Consider the following 24,404-nt stretch of genomic DNA (forward strand, 5'->3'; position numbering starts at 1 on the left):
ACTCTGAATTATAAAGAAAAAGGCAGAAAACAGGAATAAAACAGTAAAAAATGTGGTAAAATGTGTCAGTATCAGTTATAATATCAGCGACAGCCTCTATCTTCAGATCCAGGATTTGGAAAGAAACACAGTCATGTGGAGAGAAAACACAAATACTGTTGCATCAGAAAATAGTCCATATTTTCTTTTCTCTTAAGTGCACTCTGGACAAAATCCTCGGTGCACTGCAGAGTTATTGTTCCTTCTTTACTCCAGCAGAGGGCAGCAAAGTCTTCCCATAAGTCACTGTGCAGCTAATTCAGTATATAGGAAACGTAAAGATGTGTATTTTTTGCTTCTTCTTTTAAAAGGAGAACAACCTGGATTTATTTTATTTCTAAACTTTGCCCTCGACATCAGTAACATGCTAACATCCTGCAGCACTGATGCTTCCTCAGTCTTATTAATAGACAAAAGGTCCTGTCAGTCTGCGTGTGACAAAAACAAATAATGATAACTGTGTTCTCAGCTCGCATTCAGTCTGTTCAACAAGCCATGAGTCACTCTCTGCTCTGTAATCTGTTTTTCTAATAAAATTCCAACTTTACACTGACGGTGACATCCCCCTGTTAGAAACCACCTTCTCCTTTATCTCCTAAAATAGACCTCAAGGCGCTCACTTTTTAAATGGTTATTCAAAAAAGCTTTCTCTGCTCCTGCACACAGAAAGGAAGTTTGTAATAAGTGATTTTCTCAGGTAATTGATAATCAATTTGACCAATAGAAGATCAGAAATGCTTGTTTTGTTCAAGATCCTTTAAAAGAAAAAAAATGTGATTTTTGGTTAAAAACACAAATCGGAAATTAAAATTGTTCCTAAATCATTTAAGCATAAGTCTGCTTTCATAAAATCCAGACAAGGACCTTTAAAAAAGCTTTAATGACATTTGTCACTCTATTTTTGCTGCTAAACAAAGATTCTGGTGCAGATGTTTGTTTGTTTGTTTTTTGCCTTCCTGTCATGTAACGGTAACTGTGCATCATCCATGATTTAGAAACTTGAATGCTGAAGCGGATTACTCAATGCTTCACTGAATAATTATGCAGGATGCAAAATGAACTTCAGCTGTGTGGCGATGCAGGCACGTTTATGACTCCTTTTGAAGTCGATAAAGAAGCATTTAACGGAGTGAACGTATTTGTCAGCCACTCAGAGGCTTTTTATCGTCATCAGCAATGGATAGCTTAAAGAGATGCAACAGATCTGGGAGATGAACGAAAGCAGTTTCTGAGATCTCATAAAGCTCACTCTGCAACCTCAAAAGGTTTTGAAGTTAGGGACGTCTTTTTTTAGTTCGAGTTTAATGTGTTGATTATTGGCTGCATACAAAAGATGAATGCGTCCACCACAGCATCAGCTGTTGGTTTGTTTGTTTTTATCTCATCCAGGTGAAAGAGTGAATCTGAGTATTGGTCAGATTTTTGCTTTCTTAAGGGACTTTAATTCTTCAAAGTGTGTGCAATCCAGCCAAGCAGGGACAGTGAAACTCATAATTGTTTTACTTGGATCACAGATGAACTACTGCATCGATGACGTTCTGGTTTTAAACTGGACGTGATGGTTGTGATTCATCAGTCACAGTGTGGGGATCCCCTCAATCTTACACTCTATTTTAGTTTAAATGGGGATAACAATGCGCAAAACCTACATCACAGATTAATTGTGTGTGTGTGTGCCTTTTACGTCCTCACAGCCCATGTTAGATGCTGCTCTAATGAAGCTGGTACAACAGGGTACAACATCCGCATCTCCACTGCAGTGCCTGATTTAAAAAATATTATTATTTTATTCTTTAGGAGGGAAAAAAGGTTTTGTGAGGTTTTCTTTCTTGACAAAGCTGAACAGCTTTTTCATTCATACCCATTCAAGGAGTCTGAGGCTGTGAATTATTTATTGCAGTTCTGATGTTGCATCTGGGTCAACGCCCACCTCCCCCCCCGCCCCCCATTGTACCGTAAGCATCTGCGGCGTCTCAGCTTGAACTCTTTTCGTGGACTTTATTCCTTTTCCGGAGCTTCTGGGAGATTTAAAACTCTGTTGTGATCTTGCGAGCAGAAAACTAATTTAGTCTTTAAAACATTAAAGACATCTAAACAGCTTTAAGTGGATTTAAAGCTGCTAATTACCCCATTGATGCATGATAATATGCTTTGTTGGCGAGCAGTATAAGCACTGCTCATGTAAATTGGCAGAAGCAACTGCAACTTAAAAGCTTTTTAGTAATTCGCTGGTAGTTGACATTCACAACATGCCTGACATTTAACAGGAGCTCAAAACACACACACATACAGTGGTTACTTTGGTAAGTGGTAGATCCTTCCATTTATTCACTTCCAGAGCTCCTCAGGTAGTGATTACACTACTTAGCTGCAGTGTAAAGCACACAGGTGAGAAGATCATTGGTTGAGTAAATGTCAAGCGATTGACAAAGTGATTATAAAGTGATTTTCATGTGGCTGCCTGTTAGTTTAGAGAGGACATGTACCCAGCCAGCTAGAGTCTTACCGGTGGAAATGCCACACTGATCTAAGAGAGGTCAGAGGCTAACAGGCTGGACTTGGATAGCACGGGAACTCAGCACTACAGGAGGTTAATGTGATCCCGAGCTGGACTTTGTATTGAACTTAAAGTGTCTCCCTGGAGGTAAGACACATGCTTTATTAACATAATGCGACATCATCACACAAACTTGATGGTGATGCTCATATTAAGGATGGTAAACATGAAGATATCTCCAGAGTATCTACAAACAAGCTTCGGCTTCACACGTTTTTATTTCTGCTGCTGGATCTCAATGATGTCAAAACCAACGGATATTCTTACACGGTCATCTCAGACACACACCTCTGGCTGTGAGCAGAGAGGCGCCACCGTCCTGTATTTTTACCTGGAACATTCACATTCAACACATTGTGTTTGTGTGTGAAGCTGTTTGTGATTTCAGAAAACTGTGTGAAATTATGCTTAAAAGTGTTTGTTGCACTGCTAGAGTTAGGTCCAGAGTGGATTTTATATCAAACGATCAAGACGATTGATGTGATAAAAGTGCAAAGATGTTTGGGAATTACAGATATTTTTATACACGCATTTTCAGAGGCTCATGGCAAATGAAGCAGGCATAATATTCTGAAGTTGAAAAGTAGACCAAAGACATGCTGGATGATTACATCTCTCGGCTGACCTGGGAACGCCTCGGTGTTTAAGCAGGAGAAGGTGACTGGGGAGTGGGAGGTTTGGGCATCCTTGCTTAGGCTTGCCCTGCAAGGATCCTGGTCCTGTATAAGTGTAAGGAAATGAATGGATAGATTCAAAGCTGTGAATATATATATATGCGTAAATAAATATATAAGTATAAATATGAGGCACAAAGACATGTCAGTGAAGTGAGTCAGGCCATCATTAGGCTGAAAACTCAAACTAAACCCATCAGCTAGAAAACAGAAACTTTAGGATTGAAAGAACTAAAACGCATGACGACAGAATTATTTCCGTGTTTGAGAAAAACTACTTGGTTAGATGTCGTAAAGTTAAGAGCAGATTAGCCAGAAGTCATCCAAAAAGACGCTGCACAGCTCTGGGGAAAAATATTTGGACAGTTGAAAGTAAGATTAACAGGATTATATAGTCAGCACTTCATAGTGTCCAAAGCAAACTGTAAAAGCAACCCAGGAGAAAAACCGAATATTCTTTAAGGGCCAAGTCAGTCACCTGATCTCAGCCCAACAGAGTATTTGCTTTGCTTTTGATTATTAAAACCAAAACTGTATTTAAAAAATGTCTGCAAGTCTCAAACAGTTACTGCAATTTGCACATTATGGACCCGATGTATTACTATACATGACATTATTTTAAAAACTGCAGTATTTGTTGGCAAAAGCTGGTCTAACAGGGTGGACTGCTCGATAGTTTTCTTTCTGTTTTCTTTCTTTTTTCAACAAATAATTGTAAATTACTCCGTGTTTAGGTTTTTGAACTCTTGGATTGTTTTTGTGAATCTGAAGTGATAAATAATTAGTTTCCATTTTAAAACACAGCAGCAACAACAGCACGGAGGGGAAGCTGTGGCTCATATTTCATCAGACGTCTTTGTACTGTAGGTGCCGGCTCCCCATTGTTAAGAGTGTCAGTTTCATAATCTCAGTAAAAAGATGTGCGTGCACACTGCAGTGGCGGATTTTGAACTGACTTTAATCTCATTCATTAAAAAGAGAAAAAGCTGTATTTCCCCAAAAACCAGCTCTCTGTTGTTTAGCTGGTGTTTCGTGTCCTGAACAAGGTTTAGGGTCAGTTTTACGCTCTGCATAGGAGGAAACACATCCAGCCAATGAAAATCTGTGTTTGAGCTGGATGGAGACGAATCGTTTCCTTTTTATTTTTCTTATTTATTTATTTTCTGTGTACTGCTCCCAGAGGAGTAGAAGCAGGAGAAATCCACTTCACTCTCGTACACACACTTCAGAGGCCGAGCTGGAAGGAGGACAGAGCTGCTGCAAAATAGCAAGTGGTTTAGAAGTTGAGACTCATACACCTCGAGTAGATTCCTTTTCTCAGATGTTGTTTCGACAAACAAATGAGTGAAAATGGAAGTGATGATGATGATAGGGGATGAGAAGGACAGCTGGTGAAGGAGGACAAGCCCTCAAAGTTGTAACTGAGGAAGAAAAGGAGTCTTTGAAGTGCAGACTTGCACTAACTGAGCCTTCTGCAGACGCCTACACTGGATAGAAAAATACATTAGGAAGGAGAAGGAGGCAGGGGGGAACCATGTGAATGAGGGCGAGGAAGACGGTTAAGGAGAAAGATGATGATGAAACAGAATAGCGGATGGCATGAATGAAGAGCTGGGGGGGGGGAGTAAATGAAAGACACAATGACGGAGATGACAGTGTGAGGGCGGAGGAAGAGTGGGGAAGAATGAATCAAACAGAGGACTGGAGTTAAAAAAAAAAAGAGTCTGTGTTACAGAGAGAAAATGTACTGGAAACGAGCTGAAAGGTAGAACAAGGTAGATGATAGCACCCCCCCTCGCATGTGTTCCTGAAGAGTCGACTACTGTAGGGGTGCAGAACTGGCAGACTAGTGGTAATAATAGGAGATAATACATACACCCGTCCCACATATACTAGGAGAGGAGGAGGAGGCGTAGGAGGTAGGGAAGCCTTGTCAGAAGAGGACAGGAGGGAGGGGAGCAGAGGAAAAAGTGATGAGGTAAGGGTGGAGGAGGATGAGGTAAAAATGGAAAGATGAAGGGAAATCGGAGATGGATGATGGGAGGGTGTAGAGGGAAGCATCACTGGGACTTTCCCTCAGCTGTTTTCTTCCCTCCTCCCTCTTTTTATAAAGGCGGGGGGGGGGGGGGGGGGGGGGGGTTAGCAGAGGCGAGGGAGAGACTCTATGTAAGTCATGCATAGCAACTTTGCTCAGGCACACTGAACGCCTCTCCAAAAACCAAAAAAACACAACAAAGAGCCAAGACTCCTTCAAGGCAGCTGCTCACTCAGTCAGGAAACCCACATGTGGGAGAAGACACTTCGAGCTTTAATCACCTCAAAAGATCCAAATTTAGATCCAGTTTCCACCAAGAGAACATCTCTTAAATTGGATTTTGATCCGGCTGAAGTGCCGTGCTGTGGCCGTCCTGCTTTTGGAGCAAGAAAATTTAATTTCCCTCCTTCCACTGGATCGTTTACCTGAGGCCAGCCTATCCGTTTCTTTTCTTCTTTTTGGAGATGAGATCCAGTCTTATGCAGGTCAAGCCTGTAGCTGCACAACAATGCAGTGTAAGTGTTTCTGAGCTGATATTTGTGTGTGCATGCACCCTTGCATCGTGTGCTGATTATCTTTTTTTCTCTGTTTTGGTTATGGGGTGAGTAAGTGTATATGCAGCCTGGGGAGGGGGGTACACAGTGTGCACAAGTTTGTGCATTTTGGCAGTGAACATTGCTGGTCTGATGTGGGAGGCAGTGAGTTTTCCTCCAACACTGAGCGCCTTTGTTGACTTCATAAATTATAGAACAAATCAGCCGTCGGGGTTTATTCGTGTGGTAAACATTTTCTGCATCTGTTAAAGTTGCTGAGATTGTTTGTGAAGTGCAAAATACACTCTTAGACTCTCATTAATACATCTGACATGCTTAATTCTGTAACTAATTGTTAATAGATATGTATTAATGCCTTATTGGTCTGCTATAAGCTGACATTTTTTTGTGTTTCATCTGAAAAATCTCTCGCATCCTCTTTATATTGCATTTATGAAGAACATGGTGGAATATAAGCATTGCATTTTTGGAGGAAAATATTGAACTATACTCCACTCCATTTATTTGTCATATCTAGCCACTAGTTAAATTATATACTAAAGTTATTTTTGCTAAATATAGATCAAATCTGGATGATTAATTATTAGATAACCTACCATTTTGCAGATACAGCTGATTCTGTTGTTCTTTATAAGCACATAAAGTGTAATTTGGTGATCTGAATACTTACTTCACCACTTTAAAGGAATCTCATACAACACTGTATGAGATGAGTTTGGGAGAAACTGCTTGACTTTGAAAATTTGAGCTTTGTCTGTGTGTATGTTAAATGTTCACAACATGTGTAATTGTTAGGGACTATGGTAGGAACAGTGGGCGGTTAAAAGGGTAAAAAATGCGACAGGAAGCACTACATGAGAGCAAGAGGGGCATATACGTGATTTTAAACATGACTATAGAAGAACTTATTAAAATGATGGATTTTCTGCTACAATGTGTGATGGTAGCGGGAGGAACGGAGCTGAAACCTTTTAATAGTGTACTTGCTCTTGTCCTCTCCCTCTCTCGCTTCGATGGAGCCATAAATCTGAACACACTTTGCAGTTATTTCCTATTTGAGGCACATTATGATCCACTTTTGGACGAGTTGGACTGCATTAAGAAGTCTGAGTTAATGCCAGCCACCGAGTCCACCGATATATCCACTCGAGGGTTTTCTGGAGAGATGCTCTGACCTCCTCAGCAGTAATTTCCTGTTGCTGTCAGGAACCTCTTTAATTAGTTAGAACCACTGAAATCATAACAGACCTCCTCCTACCATCCTCCCCTCCTTTTCATTTCTATATATATCACTCTGCTGCGAGAACCAGGCAGCCCTTGGGACTCCTGTACATGTGTGCTCATGCATGCTCCCTCCTGTGTGCGCTGGTGTCTTTTGTGCAAAAATGTTTTGGTGCAGGGAGCGTGTAGTCTGTGTGTGCATGTGGATATTTTGGCGTGCACCCATGGAATAAAATATTCAGGTGACAAGCAGGCACTCGGGTCCTGGAACACTCTGGTATTCTTCTGCTTCTCCCAGCTCTCTGCAGGAGCCCTGTGTGCAATTACACTGCCTGGAGTTTCAGATCAGACTTCCCTCAGTATTCCTGCCTGTTTTTGGCTTTTTTCCTGCAGCGTCTTCACTAAAATAATCTAAAGTAGGAAAGAAGACACGTACTGTATGTATCTGTAAATGTTATTGCATAGAGTCACAGATGGAAATGGAGGATAAAGAGCAGAGGGGCGTGCAGAGAGTTGTTGTTGCCTGCAGCCTCGAGAGCACTTTCTGCATTATACATCAACCTCTTTCTTTTTTCTTTCCCATCTTCTTTTCTGCCCCAAGTTGCTGCAGGAGATATCAAAGGCACGAGCTCCTCTTTAACCTCGACTGGATGTGTTTGTAGTTGAATGGTGGGACACAAACGAAGGACACAACTTCTCACCATTGCAGACGTAGTGAAGGTCAGAGCTCGAGGCTCTTGAGTCCAAACAAGAGGCCAGTCGGCGCACTCAGAGAAATTCAGAGCTCCTGTTGCCATTTAAAACACTCAAAGTGCCTTGAAAGGCTGAAAGGACATGAATGGGCCACAGTGAAAATGAACCGAATGACTGGTGATAATTGGTAATTGGCTGTGTCCCGATAGGTTGCTTCTCTAACAGGTCCTGTCTTGGCCTCTAAATGAGATGCGTGACCTTATCATTGGTATTGACAGTTGAATGGTGGGGGAAGAAAATGACTTTATCTTCCTCCTCTTGGCCTTTTCAGAGGACAGGTGCCAGAGCGAGCACCATTGTGTCTGTGACTGTGGAATACTAAGCATGACTAAAGTCCCGAATGTGCACCATCTTTTGGTGTTAGCTTTTGATTGACTTCTTAGTTTGTTGCATTTTTTTTTGAGTTCTCAAGATGTGAAAATATGTGTGATTCCGACATAAAAGATGAAGAAAAAATATAATTAATATGTTGGATTTTGTGCAAGCAGTCCACCTGGGCCAATTTTCTTTTCCCTCTTGTTTTCACAGCAGCACCCAGGGCTGGAAGACGTCAGCCCCAGTGAGGAGGTGACGGATACGGAGGACAACGAAGAGGAGGACCTGGGCGTCCTGGATGACCAGCGGAGCATCATTCTCCACCTGCTCTCGCAGCTCAAACTGGGAATGGATCTCACACGGGTATGACACAGAAACACTGACTCTATAAGAGAGATGGCATCCTTACTTATGAGAATTAGTTCAGCCAGGCCTCAAAGTCATGTACTAAACCCTCCTAAGTTCCTCCTGCAACTGTAACTCATCTTTACATCTATTCTTTCTTCTTTAATGCGGTGTCTGAGTTAATTAGCATCATATTTGTTGTCATTGACGTCAGCTAGGTTCTGTAATTTGGCATCTTTCTACCACAGCTGCTTTCTTCGCCTTGGGCCTTTCATGGATGCAAATGGAAAGGCAGAAGAAAGTCAAGTTACCAAAAAGTTCTTGGCTATGAAGTTTGATTTTAGCAGCACTGACTGAAATAAAATGTGTCACAAAGTGTCTATCTTTCCTTTGCGTTGCTTTCCTAGGTGGTGCTGCCTACTTTCATTCTGGAAAAGCGATCACTGCTGGAAATGTACGCTAACTTCATGGCGCACCCCGACATGTTCCTGTCAATAACAGCGGGGGCCACAGCTGAGGACCGAATAGTCCGCTTTGTGGAGTATTACCTGACTGCCTTCCACGAGGGGCGGAAAGGTGCCGTGGCAAAGAAACCCTACAACCCCGTGTTGGGGGAGACCTTCCACTGTTCCTGGGAAGTTCCTCGGGACAAAGTCAAGCCTTTGGACAGATCGAACCCGGGGTCGGCTCGGGAGCCAAGCAGAGGCCCCAACAACACACAGCAGGACGAGGACTCACCGGGAAGCTGCTACAGAGTGCGTTTTGTGGCCGAGCAGGTGTCCCATCATCCCCCTGTGTCCGGGTTTTATTGCGAGTGCCGGGAACGGAGGATGTGTGTCAACGCCCACGTGTGGACCAAGAGCAAGTTCATGGGCATGTCTATAGGAGTGTCCATGGTGGGAGAAGGTGAGCCAGTCTACCACAAACCTTCTAAAATACTGTGGGTCAAAAAAAAGTTATCACAGAAAACAATCAGTCTCCTGCATTCATGCATTTTGTTTTGATCTTTACTTTATTTTTATTAATGCATACAGCTCTAGCTGTAAGCACAGCCACATGCACCTGTTCTTGATAGCTTCTGTTTGCAAGGGGCAGCCAATCAGAAGAAAGCTGTCTTAAAGGGAGAGGAGAAAAACGGCTTGTTAGCAGATGAACAGTGTTATGCACCTGCATAAGATAAATAAGCATAATTTTGAACTGTGAATCATGTAAATCTACTCTGGCAGGGTCAAGAATATGCTATGCAGCCACAAGTGAGAAAAATAGTTCCCCTTTAATAAAGAACAATCCCTCATTTAGTGTAGCTCACCTTCTAGCATCTACAGGCTATGTAGAAAGTCTCTAAACGGTGTGTCTCACCAAAACTGCCTGCCACTGTCTGTGTGAGGACTATAAGATCCCTCCTGTGGCAATCAATAGCCCAGACCTCTCTGCTGGTACTGTTACATCGTGTACAGTAAGCTGTCAGGGATGAGTCACCCTGAGCCGAGATACAGGAAGTCCTTGGGCCCAATCAACTAAATCCGGATACATAAACTGACCACCTGCCACCAGGTTGTGATGCAGCAGTTCGTTGTCATGCGCGGAGGCTGATGCTGCCGTCAGAGAACACGATGACCGTCACCCCAGGATCCATTGATTGGTGGATTTATTTTTTGCAGTGGCGTCTTTCCTGACAGCAGCTGATACTGTAGTTTTATAAAGAGGCACTGATACTGATTGGCAGTGAGTCAGCAGCAGAATAAGAAACGGCAGCTGATGCAGCCTGAAAGCTACACGAGATGCTAGATTTCGGTTTGACCTGGATCTCAATGTATGGAGCCTCCTAGAGGTCGTGTAGGATAGAAAAAAAGAATAATAAACCTTTTTATACACTGATGTGCCACATCTGGATTAACTGAAGTTCTTTGCTTTAATCTATGACATGCAAAAGCATCTTTAGAACCTTTACATGATTAGTTGAAAACGTGCTCAGGATGTTATCTCATTACTTGACTGATAATGGACTTCAGTACTCAGGAGAGTGACAGTTATTGAAAATATATTAATATGTATATAATTAACATGAAATTGCTTGTTTGTTTTTTAATATTGTGGCCATCATTAACACTTTTATATAAGTGCTACGTAAGGGTTTTGCTGACTGTAGTGTAAGCCTTGGATTAAACAAGTATAAATCCTATTTCTTGAAAAGTTGGGTTATTTTCTAAGAAGAAAAAAAATCACTGAAATAATCTATAATATCACTTGAACCTTTATTTAAGTGACAGAAATACAAAGAAAAGACTTTGAGTAGTTAATTGCACTTGGAAATGTACAAGATGTCAGGATTTGACAGCTGCAACACACATGGCATGTTTACTGATGGATTACATCAGCCTTCCTTTTAATAAAACCTTTTAATCGCTTTGGTACTGAGGATATTATGTTGTAGTTTTGCAGCTGGAAATTTTGTCTTGCTTGCTGTAATGCCTCAACTCACCTCAGCAGTCCTGGTCACTGTTGTGTGATTCTCCTTTTTATGAAGTGCTGTACTTTTTCAACAGGAGATGGATTTGGACTGGCAGCAGGTCAAACGCTCACTCTGTCTGTGAAGTTGTGTCTTTGTAGCCATGAAGACATTGTCCTGCTGAAATGTGCATGATACTTCACCTGCTACCAATTAACTTGCTTAATGCTACAATCACACTAGCAGGGGTGTCGAACTCCAGGCCTCAAGGGCCGGCGTCCTGCAAGTTTTATATAATACCCCGGGTCAACACACCTGGCCTCTGGAGAACTTCTAGGCATGTTGGGGACGTAACTTAGCCTTTAAATGAGCTGTGTTGGATCAAGGACACATCTAAAACCTGCAGGACACCGGCCCTTGAGGCCTGCAGTTCGACATCTGTGCACTAGGGAAAACCACAGAACGACCCAAGGTAGTATGACAAGTATGCAGTCTTGTTGCCCTTGAAATGATTGCTTTGAAGACTGGAATCAGGATTGCAACCACTTGCAGTTAGTTGCAGTCTTCACAGTGACTTTAGTGCAAAAATGGTCAAAGAAAAAGTCGGGGTCAGTCTGCTATCAGGTGTGATTGAATGAGGTCAGGTTCAGATACAGTGCATGCAAACTGTTTGTGATAATATGGAGATTAACTGTTCGCAGAAATTCACATTAACTATTCACATTCAGAGTCCAGGCAGAATCGTATTGGAAACAGAAATTACTCCACAAATACTGATGTTGTTGCTTCAGGACATCCAGTTGAGTCGAGTCTGTTGTTGCAGACAGACTCTGATTGTTGCTCAAAGTTGGACCATGATTATTTTTTAAATGGAAACTTATGGAATTGGCTCATGACAGCCGAGTGACCAGTTTGTTAAGTGAACATTTTGTCGGTCAGAAAAAATGTAAAACAAAAAGTCAATGCAATAAATGGGCAACCAGCAGCGTTTCCTAATTGGAGGAAACATCCATCATAGGTCTGTCCCAGCTTGTTGAATGTTTTTGAAGCCATCAAATTCTAAATTTGTATAATTTTAAAAAATACAGTTACAATTATATTTTTAAATACTTTTATGTACTTCTGTCAGTTAAAGGTTCAGATGAATCAGTACAGATTTTTGTTTGTGTTGCACTTTTCTAAATAACCCAGTTTATATATACGTGGTATTGATCTTCATATTTAATTGTCTAAAGCACCAAAGCATTTTTACTCAAAATGTGCCCTAATGTAAGAATAATGCTGAAGTATTTGCATCTCTCTAATAGTTTTTCTATGTGTTTGACTCGTAAATGAAAAGCTTCGTCACTTGAGCCCCTTGGAGGAGGAATTCATTTCTTATATTTTGTGGTTGCTACTTTTATTTGCTCTAAATGAGCTCTGAATAACTCCACCACCACGAGTTTACTCATTTACCATACAGACAGTTCTTTCAGCAGTACTTGGTTAAGCCTGGCACTCCCGTCGCTGGTTTCTCTCACTCTGTGTCATTATGTGCTCACAATAGGACCGCATGCAGTTTTTTCCCCTGAAGGCATCTTGCAGTGAAACAGCTAAACAAGTGACCTCTTGCAAACACGAGGTTATGATGGTAGAGCTGAAAATTGTTCGTGGTCATGAGAGGGGCATGGGAAAACTTGATCTAACTAAATCTCCTTGTACACTGATGACACACATGATGTTGGTGAGTAGATTATTAGAAGCACAATAGCTTTTCTTTATGGGGATTCCTGAGAGACTGAAACACAAACAAGGAGCCCAAAGAGATAAACTGGTTTCTATTTTGCTAAACATTCTCCAGTGTAGCTAATAGCTTTTATAATTGCAAATTAATACAGGTTCAAACTATATATATCCCATAATTCCGGTGTTTGATCACTCTGTTTGGCAAAATTTAAAATTCAATTCAATTGATTAATTCCTGGCACAGACGCAGCTTTTAAGTCTAGTCCAAATGTTCAATTGGGTTGAGGTCAGAGCTTTAAGAAAGCCAAACCAGCAACTGTTAACGTTTTTTTTTTTTATCAGTTTCAAAACCAGTTTGATGTATATTTAGGATCATTTTCCTGTTATAACTGTGTTTAAGTTTCAACTGTTCATTTGGGTTGTTCTTTATTATTCCATCCACTTTGTTGACTGTACCAGCACCACTAGCAGCAAAACAGCCCCCAGAGCATGATGCTACCACCTCCATGCTTGACAGCTGGTACAGTGTTCTTAGGTTTGAAAGCCTCGCCTTTACTTCTCCAAACAGACCTCGTTACTGTGGCCAAATTACTGAATCTTTGTGTCATCTGACCATAAAACTTTTCTCCAGAAAGCATTTGGCTTGTCCAAGTGCGCAGCTGGAAATTTCAGTCAAGCTTCAAGGTGTTGATTTTGTAGCAGGGGCTTCTTTCTTGGTCTACATCCTCTTAGTACGGAGGCGATGTAAAACCTGCTTCACTGTCACAGTGATGCTAGTGTTTCAGCAGTTTCCACTTTATGGCCGACTTGTGTGTTTAAACTGATCACCTTTGAATCTGCAGTTTAGAAATGGGTCTAATAGCTCCAACCTGTTAAAATCTACAGTTCTCAGATCTTCACTGAGTTCCTTGGACTTTACCATTGTCCTTAGTATTGGTCAGTCCAAGGAGTGCTGTCAAACAAATCATTGCAAGCCCAAAATCACAATGACTACCATGCCTAGGATGACTGTATGTAAACTTCTGACTATCTTGAGCATCTCAAAAGCAGATCATGCAGTCTGCTTTTTATCTTTTATTTGGTAAATTTGATGATTTTTGTTGTTCCTGTGCAATCCAGAGCTGGAAGCTGCTCATGGATCTGTTCTGAAATGCACTGTGACACATCTGTTGGAATCAGACATCATCTTGAGTGGTTTTGGTTCAGCTCCTTTTTATTGTCTTAGACTATATTAGAATGGCTTTGCATGATTCACAATTCAAAAAATAATTCCCATCTAAATGTCCTATTATGCCGTTAATATCTTATTTATGTGACCCGTCTGAACCAAGCTGTCTTTAAGGCAGCCCTCCCCGTGATTGGCTGTCCCTCAAACAGGTTTTATCAGAAGGCGGCGCCCACCCACCTGAGACTGTATTAGGGACATATTATCTCATAGCTGTCGTAGAAAAAGTTTAGGACTGCCTGACACTTGAAAGGGGTAACTCGCCAATAAGCTGCCCTCATGGCTAGAAACCTTTGGCTATGTTCTATATAATCATCTACAACTTTAACAATAAATATATCAGCTTTAAAGATCTTTCGGATAAAGCTTGAACTGAAAACACATCTGAATCCATATTTGTTAAAAAAAGAAAGTGTTGCACCCCTACATGTGTGCACGTTTGATGTAAGTGTAAAGTTTTTAAACAGTGTCTAATGTCTGTATCTGCTGTTTAAGTCTCCAGGCTGCCTTCTGTGTTTCATAAGCGAAAAATGCTCAGTCAGTGACGGGCACATAGCTGGCTTAGTATCCATATACGAAGCCCACGCATTTAATTACTTTGACAGCTGATTGTGTTTTCAGACAAAGACGGATGGTGTGCAGGCAAATCAACTGTGCTGGCATTCCTCACCTGATTTAAACTTCTTGGAAAATGGTGTTCACACTCTTGGATTACTCAAACAATTCATTCTCACAATGAGCTTCAAAAAAAAAAAAAAAAAAAAAAAAAATTCTTGTAGCTGCTCTCATCATATCCTGTCGGACTGACTTTAAGAGCTCCGTCTCTTTCTCCCCGTAGGAGTCCTTTATCTCCTCGAGCACGACGAGGAGTACGTCTTCACATTGCCCTGTGCCTACGCCCGCTCCATCCTCACTGTGCCCTGGGTGGAGCTGGGGGGCAAAGTCTCCATCAACTGTGTCAAGAGCGGCTACTCGGCCACAGTGACCTTCCACACAAAGCCTTTCTACGGAGGGAAGGTACATCGGTGAGTATTCCCCCCTCTGCGATAGCTTCTTCATACATGTGATTCAGTTTAAGGACGGCTGGTTCTTGTTCACTTCAGGGAAGGCAGAGGAAGCGAAATAATTCATCTGTGAGGTTATCAGACTCTTACATATGACAGATTATGTCACCAACAGTAGTAGTTCATGCATGCAGTGGATTTCACAGCTTATGCTTCTGTCTTAACGTTTCAGTATTTGTGAGTTATTTTATAAAATGAAACATTTTAGCTGATTTAAGCAAAGAAAATACAGGAAATGTTTGCCAATAATTTGGTCATAAAGAACATTAACTATCTGTCGCACCAGAACTCTTCTTCACCGTTAAGAGAAAACAATGTTTCCCACACACTGAGTAGATGCTTGCATAAAGTTGATGTATTGAGCACACTTATGCTGTCAATGTGGCATCATCAGTGTGAACCAGGAAGTTTCATAAGAACAATCCAGGTGTGGCAGGTGGATGCTCTCCCTGAACCTGTTGTATGCAGTTTGAATGCTTCTGCTCAGTACCAAGAGAGTTAAGAGTCTGTGGCTGGGATGTCTATGGTGAGAGGACCCTCTATGTCTTCCTCCTGCATTGTTCTCTTTACAGGCTCTGGATGGCACTTCAGTTCACCCTGTTGGTCAACAGATGATAGGGATTGCTTGAGGAAGAGCCTACGGATCCAAGCATTGCTTGTTGCATAACTTTTTCAAGAAAATCATTTATTACTTGAACCAAATAATATGGAGAGCTTTGCTCTTTTTGTCTTCCTGATTAAGCCAAACAAATAAGTCACAACTTCCTGAAAAATGATTGGAGTAATGTGATTTAGCGACTAAGTAAAGACAGGCGACCATTTAAATTTTGTGACCATTTTCTGACAGTGGTGGTGGAGAGTGCGACCCAACACTGGTCCAAAATCTTCCACAGGCATTTAGTAGACTTCAGATCCAGTAATGGTAAATGCCGTAGCGTGTTACTTACATCGTTTTCATAATCAAACAACTCAGTGACCCCTTAGGCTCCTGTGGATGGACTGAGAGACGTTTCATTCCGAGCCACCTTGAGCTCAAGCTCACCGTGTTTCCTTAAATTTAGTCAACAGATGGATGTCACAGTGTAAGCACAGTATGGAAGGTAGTTTTAGTAAAACTGCTTCAATAAAGGAACTATTTGGCGATTAAACTCTGATGAAACTGAATAATGGCAGAGCAGAGTAAGTAGTAGGTGACAATCCATGCAATCTAGATGTTGGCAGTGTTGGAGATGAAGCAGGTGGAGAATTGGATAAGGCTTTGAGCAAACAAATGAGGTGGAGATTGGGAGTCTGAAAGTCAAACTAGAAGAGCAGCACTGGGATTCAAAGCACAGGGAGCAGAGTAATGATGGCAGATGTGGCTTTGACAGCCCAGAGAAGACAAACAGCCCAAACACCCATTAATTGATTTTAAGTGCATGTATATATCTTAACTATCTGCTTGCTAAAGGCTGCTTTTAACTTAACAACAACAACAACGGTCTCTGTCTTGCTGCCATAGGGTGACAGCAGAGGTCAAGCACAACCCGACCAACACCATCGTGTGCAAAGCACAGGGAGAGTGGAACGGCACGCTGGAGTTCACGTACAGCAGCGGGGAAACCAAAGTGATCGACACGACCAAACTTCCCGTCACCAAGAAGAAGCTGCGGCCGGTGGAGAAACAGGCGAGGACAGAATCCAGGTGAAAGGCAGCAGAGTTCAGTGAGCATTTTGGGAGCGTTTCACACTCATTTGCCCTCCGACACGGTTTTAAATGTGTTTTGGCTTATAGGCGGTTGTGGCAAAACGTCACCAAGTCGCTGAAGGAAGGGAACATCGACGAGGCCACGGAGCACAAACACAGACTGGAGGAGTGTCAGAGAGGGGAGGAGAGGCAGAGAGCAGCTGATAACAAACCCTGGATGCCCAAATACTTCACTAAAGAGGTACTGCAAGAGCAATAAGATTCAGTCTGAGCTCTAGTTTGTAAACATTCCTATTTCAAAGTATATCCCACTGAACGGCATAATACTATATTTAATAAATAGTGCGCTTCATTTACTGTGAAATCTGAGTGAAAATCTTTGCATTATTTAGTCGCCCTGACAAGCAAAAGAATTTTGAGCCTTGCTGATTGTTTCAGAAGTAAGCTTTATTTTTAACTCGAGGTAACGCCTCTCCCCTTTTCCTCATTAGTAGCACACACTAGTGATGGGTCGTTCGCGAACGAAATGGCTCTTAGAGCCGGCTCTTTGACGTGAACGACGCGAGCCGGCTCCTTATCGCGAGCCGTCACGTGGGTTTTTTTTTTTTTTTTTTTCTTTCTCTCAGCCTCTCTCTCGCACTTTTTTTCCGCTTCACTCTGCACGCGAGCCTTGTGCTTTACGCTGGGCAGAGGGGGGAGGGGCGGTAGTTACACTCAGTAGCACAGGAACAGAGCCAGAGAGAGAGAAAGAGAGGCAGGGACAACAACATTAGAAAGGTATAGTAATCATCCACAACTATTTTCGGTTGCAGATGATAAAGGATTGAGAAAGTTTATTCATGCAGGTCCATATGACAGAGAATATGCATGTTCTTTTAGTTTTCATATTATAATTTATATTTAATTGTGTTGTGGTTTGCAGTGTTTTGTGTTCTTTTCACTTTAAATTTGTGAAAGGAAAAAGCTGAAAATTTAAATAGTTAAAACTTGAAATGTGAATAGTTGATTTTTGTATTATATGATTTATTTATTACATTTTATGTGGAGTGAATAAATCAAAGTATATTTACGGTGGCCCCTAGAGACAAAGCACATACAAACTTCAAATCACGTACGAACTCTGAAGCATGTACAAACTCCAAAACACGTAAAAACACGTACAAACTCCAAAACACGTAAAAACTCCAAAACACGTAAAAACACGTACAAACTCCGAAGCACGTAAAAACTCAGAAGCATATAAAAGCTCAGAAGCACATAAAAACTCAAAACACGTACAAAAGACAACAGAAGTGCTCCAGGATGCTGGGCACAGTGTTGAGCCTTTGTTATCTTGTGGCTACACAAGCCAGCAAGTACCAACGACCGGATTTGGTGTGTGGTAATAACAGGTAAATGAACTTTTTTTTAAATTATTTGAATATATATATGAGTGCCTGTGTATAAATACACAAACAATACACACATGCTTTCAATTGTGTGATTTAAGTGATCTAGTAGCTCTGCTTTGGAAGTTCAGTTCATGCTAGAAATGTGTTTTGGAGTTTATACGTGTTTTGTCTCTAGGGGCCACCGCATATATTTATATATAAACATATATAAATAAAACCACTTGTTTTTACGTTAGTAATTCCTTTTGTGCATAATTTTATATTATTGTTAATAATAAATAAATTAAAGCAACAAAACAACCTGAAGAGCCGGTTCGGAGCCGAAAGAGCCGGCTCTTTTTAGTGAGCCGAACCGAAAGAGCCGGATCTCTAAAAAGAGCCGGAAATCCCATCACTAGCACACACAGCGCTTGTAACTGTGTGATTATACTGTGTGCTGTTTTTGTGGTGATACATTTTTGGGTCACAAACTAAATGTTAGGTTTAGTTCTTGCTTCTGCAGTGGCAACCGACTAAAAGAGAACTCGTGAAGAACACGCAAAGTCGTTCTGCTTTAATCACCTTTGCTTCCACTATATTGCTGTCTACCTTTTTTTTTTTTTTTTTTTTTTTTTTTTTTTGGCCTGTCCCGTTTGGCTCTTTTGCCATCAGAATTGTTGTCTAAAGGCAAAGAAAGATGCCCAACGGATTTACTTTACCAAATTGACCATCCCAGCCTTGCCGTAATGATCCATTTGATTCACCTTTTATTGTTTATTTTATTTTCACTTACTGAATACGGGACAGACTTGACTGGGGGAAAGAAGGGGAGAAAGAAAGAGGGAAAGAGAAACAGCTGAGAAGAGGGACGGGGGAGAAGGGCAAAAGACAAAAACCAACAGAACGGGCAGAGAAGAAAAAAATGATCACCTGGATCACCTGCTGAGAAAGAAAAAAGAAAACAAGCAGAAGAGAACAAGAGTAATAGAATAAACAACATCACAATGATATATGGGAATATGACAGTAAATACTAAATGTTAAACATTATTGTGCAGCACATAAGATCAACAGAACACAGTGTGCTTTGAGGTAGGAGCCAAAAAGGGTGTAGTTTGTGGGTGTGATCACCCGTGTGTACACCTGTGAGCATGGACGCGCTTGTTTTTTGTTTTTTAAAAGGTTCCTTCATGTAATAATCTGCTAGAGGGTGTGGGGGGGCCACAGCCCCGTCCTCCAGGGCATGAAGCAGGTATGGAGGAGATCAAAACTCCAGACATCCAGAGGCCCCCAGAACACAAGAGACCAAGGAAGACCAACAGAGGGGCAGCTGCGCCACTGTCCCAGAAAGAGCTGAGGAGAGTCCCAGATGAGGGCTCACTCAGCAGCCGCGGAGCAGAAGCCAGGGGGAGTTGCAGTGACGCGCCCGTGAGCTCCGCCGGCAGCCAGCCGCGCCTGAGTGACCGAGCCCCAGGCCGAGAGGCCGGGGGCACCCCACCTCCGAAGTGGCCCGAGCGAGCCCCAGGCTCCAGGCCCCGATAAGCGGCCGCCAAGGAGTGAGCCGGTGTGTACCTGGACGCCCATCCCCGGACACAAAGAACCACCAACGCACCGACACCTGAGGGAGTCCGCCACTGGCAGGGGAAGTGGTGGTAGGGGGAGATAGGCCTCCAAACCTTGGAGGGCCTGAGATGTCCCCAGAGAGGTGGCGCCTGACACCCAACCTGACATATAGACACAGACATACAGGCACACACAGATACAAACATCCATTCCCACCCTCATGCTCTCATATGCACTTACTCCACACTCAACCAACGTGGAGACAGACATAAAGAGACGCTGTACACACGATCACACTCCCCAAGCGTACTCTACAAACCGGGTCTAGGTACCCTTGCCCCTGGAGGGGGGAACTGCACCCAGACCCAGGTGGTGTTACCCTTTTCCCTGCGGTGGGGAGAGGCAGACCGCCCCGACTCCGCAGCAGCAGGGAGGCCCCACACTCCAGACCGCAGTCGGACGGCCAACTCCTCCTCCTAGCCCCCCCGCTCCAGCGGGTCGCAGAGAATGGGGGTGAGAGAAGACTCCAAACCTCCCTCCACCCGCTCATTGTAGTGTTGATGCATGTGTGTTCTAAGGTGCATTTAAAACCCAGGAGGGCTTGGAGCTACCTGCCAGAGAGCAGCAGGTAAGCGCATGGTCCCTCCTGCTAGCCCTCAATGTCTACGTGTATTTAAAATTGAGAGGTGGGCAACGATGCCAGGGGTGGGGTGTACACCCTGATGGTACTTTGGACTCCGTGCATCGTGCCCACCCCCAAGATCCTATATGTATGTGTAATGAGAGTGTGAGTAATGTGAATGTCTAAGTTGTGGGATAAAATTGAGGCAGAGGCAGCCAGAAGGGGACAGAGGGGGGGGGTAGCCTCCTCTGCACCCTGGTGACATACCCCTACTCCAAGGCCCTGCATGTGTGGGTGGTTGTGGTGGAGCGGGAAGAGCTGTCTACCTTACAGAAATGGACTGGTTCTTATGTAAAGCACGTTATACACTATGACTCAGGCACACAAGCAGTTTTTTTTCTACATCTAAGTGTTTTCTATCTAACATTCATGCACAATTACATATAAACACATCAGAAGCAACTCTGGGTTCAGTATCTTGCACAAGAATACTTTAGCATTCATACTGGAAGAGATGACCTGCTCTACCTCCTGAGCCACAACCACCTGTAGAGAAAACTAGTACAAGTGTATGTGCAAAAAAAAAAAAAATCATCTTTTCTTTTTGCTTTTTACTTCCAAACGATACATTTTGTTCCATATGAAGTGAAACATCCTTTTATATATAATTGACTGATTATTTCTTACAGCACATGAAAAACTGAATCATTATCTCAGATTATGAGAATTTTCTAGTTTGAATACATTGCAGTTCAAACTGTACAAATACTGTGCGTCTCTCAGAGATGAGGATCCAAGTTTTCAGATGAAAGTCAATTTTGCTTTTAATTGGAAATCAAAGTCATGGAGTCTGGAGGAAGAGAGGAAGTCACCGAATCCAAGCTCCAGAGTGAAGTTTCTGCAGTTGTCATGTGATCTGCTGGTGTTGGTGGTGGTTGGTTCGCTCTGTTTTTCCAGAATCAACACAGATTTTAGAGCACTTTGTGCTTCAATCATCAGCTGACTAGCTTTATCAAGAAGACTACAGATGCTAACAGAGCAACGTGGACTTCAGCTTTGCGCACTGCGTTGGTGTTACTGATCTCTTCGACTCACACTGATGCAGTAATTTGCGGTAAAAGAGCCCATGAGCCAAGTAATGGTGTATAAATTAGCATACTTTTCAAAAGTTGGACTTTACTGCTTTCTGAATCCTATTTTGATTGATTTTAGGAAATAATGTTATAATCTAAATTTCTGATTTTCATATGCTATCAAGCATAAAGAGCTTTTATACAATATTGCACGTTTTTAAAGATGCACTGGGTGGGATTTAAATGGGCCTTACTTTGTAAATTTTGGTAATTTGATCCAAATTTGAGCTTTATTTTCTTAAAAGGCTTTTTCTCCCTCACCTGTGCAGGGGGATGGTTGGAGCTATAATAACCCGCTGTGGAAGTCAACCTGACATCAAAAACGCTCCTTTCTAATGGACTATAACAACTCCAGTTCCCCGTGCTGAGGAGGATGGGGGAGGGGGTCAAAGGGGAGCGGCGTCCCCTATGGACCTTCAGACCCCACCGAGTGACACTACGGCGACACAAACAGGAAACAAACAAGGTGCCAAATGGATCTCCACAGTTTGGGACTCCTGGGGAGAGCAGTACATTTTATATACAGTTGGTAGTATTCAAAGTAGAATATTTCTATTTTTCACCTGTCAAGGCCTTTTTTTGCACACACACATAGTTTATGACGCCTGCCACTAGTCTCCCACTTTGTATTTTTCTTTTTAATGATCAGCGCATTTTTCTCAGAAATCAGTGTTTGTTCCAGGTTTCATGCCTTGTTAGAGTGGATCACATCTCCCGTAACACATAACACTGTAGTTCCCAGATTAGTTTGTTTATAGAGCACTTTTAACATAGAAGTAAATCTACTATTTTGTATCGATGGCTTTTACCAATCAGGTTGGGTCTCTCAGAGCTTTAGAAGAATTAAGGAAACCTAAGCAGATTTAAAACTATTTAAAATCAAATGTACTATATTAGATGATTTAGTATATATTAAAATAGAATATATTACAGCAGGTTACTAGAAAGTGAAGGTCCTGATTGTTTGTGTCTGCACTATGAATGTATCTTGGCACATTTTAATTGTACAGTATGCTTTCCCATCTTGTACTGATGGCTACTACACATGCTTACGACAGTATGTTGCTCTATCACCTCTGCCTACCAGATGAGCTCCATTACTACCTCTCGTTTCACCATCACACGCTTTTTCTTCCAGAAGAAAACACCGGTTTGTTTGTATTGTAGCCAAGAGCTCCTCTAATCGGTGTTGTATCTGCGCCCCTCAGACGACACGTCCATAATTAGGGAGCCCCTGTACACCCCGTCTGTGCCTCCTGAAGTTAATACTTCTTTGTTTCAGCTGTGGTGATGATTATGGATGAGGCAGCTTGCAGGAACATACAGCCATGTTATCACATTTTGGGGGTGGTGGTGGTGGGGGAAAGAGGCTGCCTCTGTGAAGATGAAGGTCTGCCAGAATAACAATCACTGGGACACTGCAGGAAGAGGTTCATACCACTGTGTACTCGCGTTTTTATGTCTACATTTGACGAGATATGTGACGATTATTCAGACTGATCGGCTTTTCTACAATAAAGTAAAAAGGTTTTAAATGAAAACTGTTTATTTTTTGTCATAAAAGAAAGAAAACCGCACAACCCCGCCTTAGGTTTTTAACGTATGACAGTATTTGTATGCAGATGAGCTCACCCACTCCATGATGATGCTCTGCATTATATATGTGTAAAAAACAAACCTGTCAGACATTTAGACCAATGTTGGAGCTTGTTTTACACAAACACTGACTTTGGCCTTACATGAATCCAACAAGCAATTATTAAACATGTTTTCTTGAAACCTGGGAACATCTGGGCTCGGGCAAAACTCGTGCATACAGCATGTTAGCTGTCACAGGTGGCCAACCTCTTTTTTTTTCCCCTAGCCATGCTAATACAACTTCAGTTCAATTTTATTTATATAGCAGTCACAGCTGCATCACAGGGCTTTATACAGCAAGGTAAAAGCAATGCAGCAGGGGTGTCAAACATTAGGCCCGGGGTTCAGTATTGCCCTGACAAAGATTACAATCTGGCCAAAATATGAATGAGGACATACATTTTTAGACTTTTAACAGTATTTTTTTTTTAATTAATTTGATAGTTTTTCCTGATTAACATCTCTCTCACAGCCAGTCATACTATATTTATTACTTAACTACTTAGTAAAGAATAAAAGGACAGAAGTTAATTTTTCATTGTTGACTTTTTGATTTTTCTAAATTTATCATGTAGAAAAATTGTTTTGTGCTGTTGAAATGGCACTTCATTATCTTGTACTAAGATGTCCCAGGGATTAAACGTGTAGTTAAACGTCTGTACACTGACACAAAGTGGAGTCTCACTTATCCGGCTAACTTAAGATCAAAGTGTGTCCCTCGTGGTAAAATGAGTTTGACATCACTGCCCTGTAATACAGAGAAAACTCCAATCATACGAGCCCCTATGAGCAAGCATCCACATATGTACCACTGACTAGATCCCCATCAGCTGATTACACAATTAGTATGTTAACACTAATCAGACATTTCATTAGGTACACCGTGCCAGCACCAGGTTTGGACCCCTCTTTTTTTTTTTTCCCCCCTTCAGAGCTGGAGGTGAAGGTGGTGGATACATATTTACATGATAGCATCACAGTTGCTGCGGCTTTTTCGGCTGCTCGTCCAGCACATCTTGATTTTGCACAGCACACTGTGCATGCATAGGCTGTATATAAAAGATGGACACAGTCACCATATCACCCGCATCAGCATCCACAACATGTTTCATGTTACATCGTTTCTTTTGTTGACATGAAAGAATGCCAAAATCTCGGCTAATGCTAGCAAGCTTAGCAAATGGCATTTGTAAACTCTTCCAATGCAATGAACAGAAGGGGAGAGGAAAAAACCCCGTGTGTTCCCAAAACAATTTTTATTTTCACACCTGTGTTTTTCCTGCTGTAACATGCAGTGAAAAGGCCTGTGGCATATTGGCATCATCTTCAACAGTAATTTCACCTACAAGTCTTACGCTTCAGCTGGTGAAAACTAAAATAATTTGAAATTTAAAGCTGAGCTTTTGGTGAAGTAGTGCCAGCTGTAGAAGAGAAAC

General features: G+C 42.0%; 1 protein-coding gene across 1 annotated transcript in view; it reads left to right on the forward strand.

Annotated features, from left to right (window-relative positions):
- The window catches only part of osbpl10a (oxysterol binding protein-like 10a), a 100,273-nt gene extending 77,402 nt beyond the window's left edge, over positions 1-22,871 (forward strand). The window contains exons 8-13 of the mRNA XM_026155847.1: positions 8,362-8,511; positions 8,901-9,399; positions 14,731-14,917; positions 16,458-16,640; positions 16,731-16,884; positions 21,600-22,871. Of these exons, the coding sequence (XP_026011632.1) occupies positions 8,362-8,511; positions 8,901-9,399; positions 14,731-14,917; positions 16,458-16,640; positions 16,731-16,884; positions 21,600-21,644 (1,218 nt within the window). The 3' untranslated portion in view covers positions 21,645-22,871. The remainder of the gene's footprint in view (positions 1-8,361; positions 8,512-8,900; positions 9,400-14,730; positions 14,918-16,457; positions 16,641-16,730; positions 16,885-21,599) is intronic.
- The last annotated feature ends 1,533 nt before the right edge of the window (positions 22,872-24,404 follow it).

The sequence above is a fragment of the Astatotilapia calliptera genome, chromosome 22, assembly GCF_900246225.1.
Source record: "Astatotilapia calliptera chromosome 22, fAstCal1.2, whole genome shotgun sequence".
In the NCBI taxonomy this organism is placed as follows: Eukaryota; Metazoa; Chordata; class Actinopteri; order Cichliformes; family Cichlidae; genus Astatotilapia; species Astatotilapia calliptera.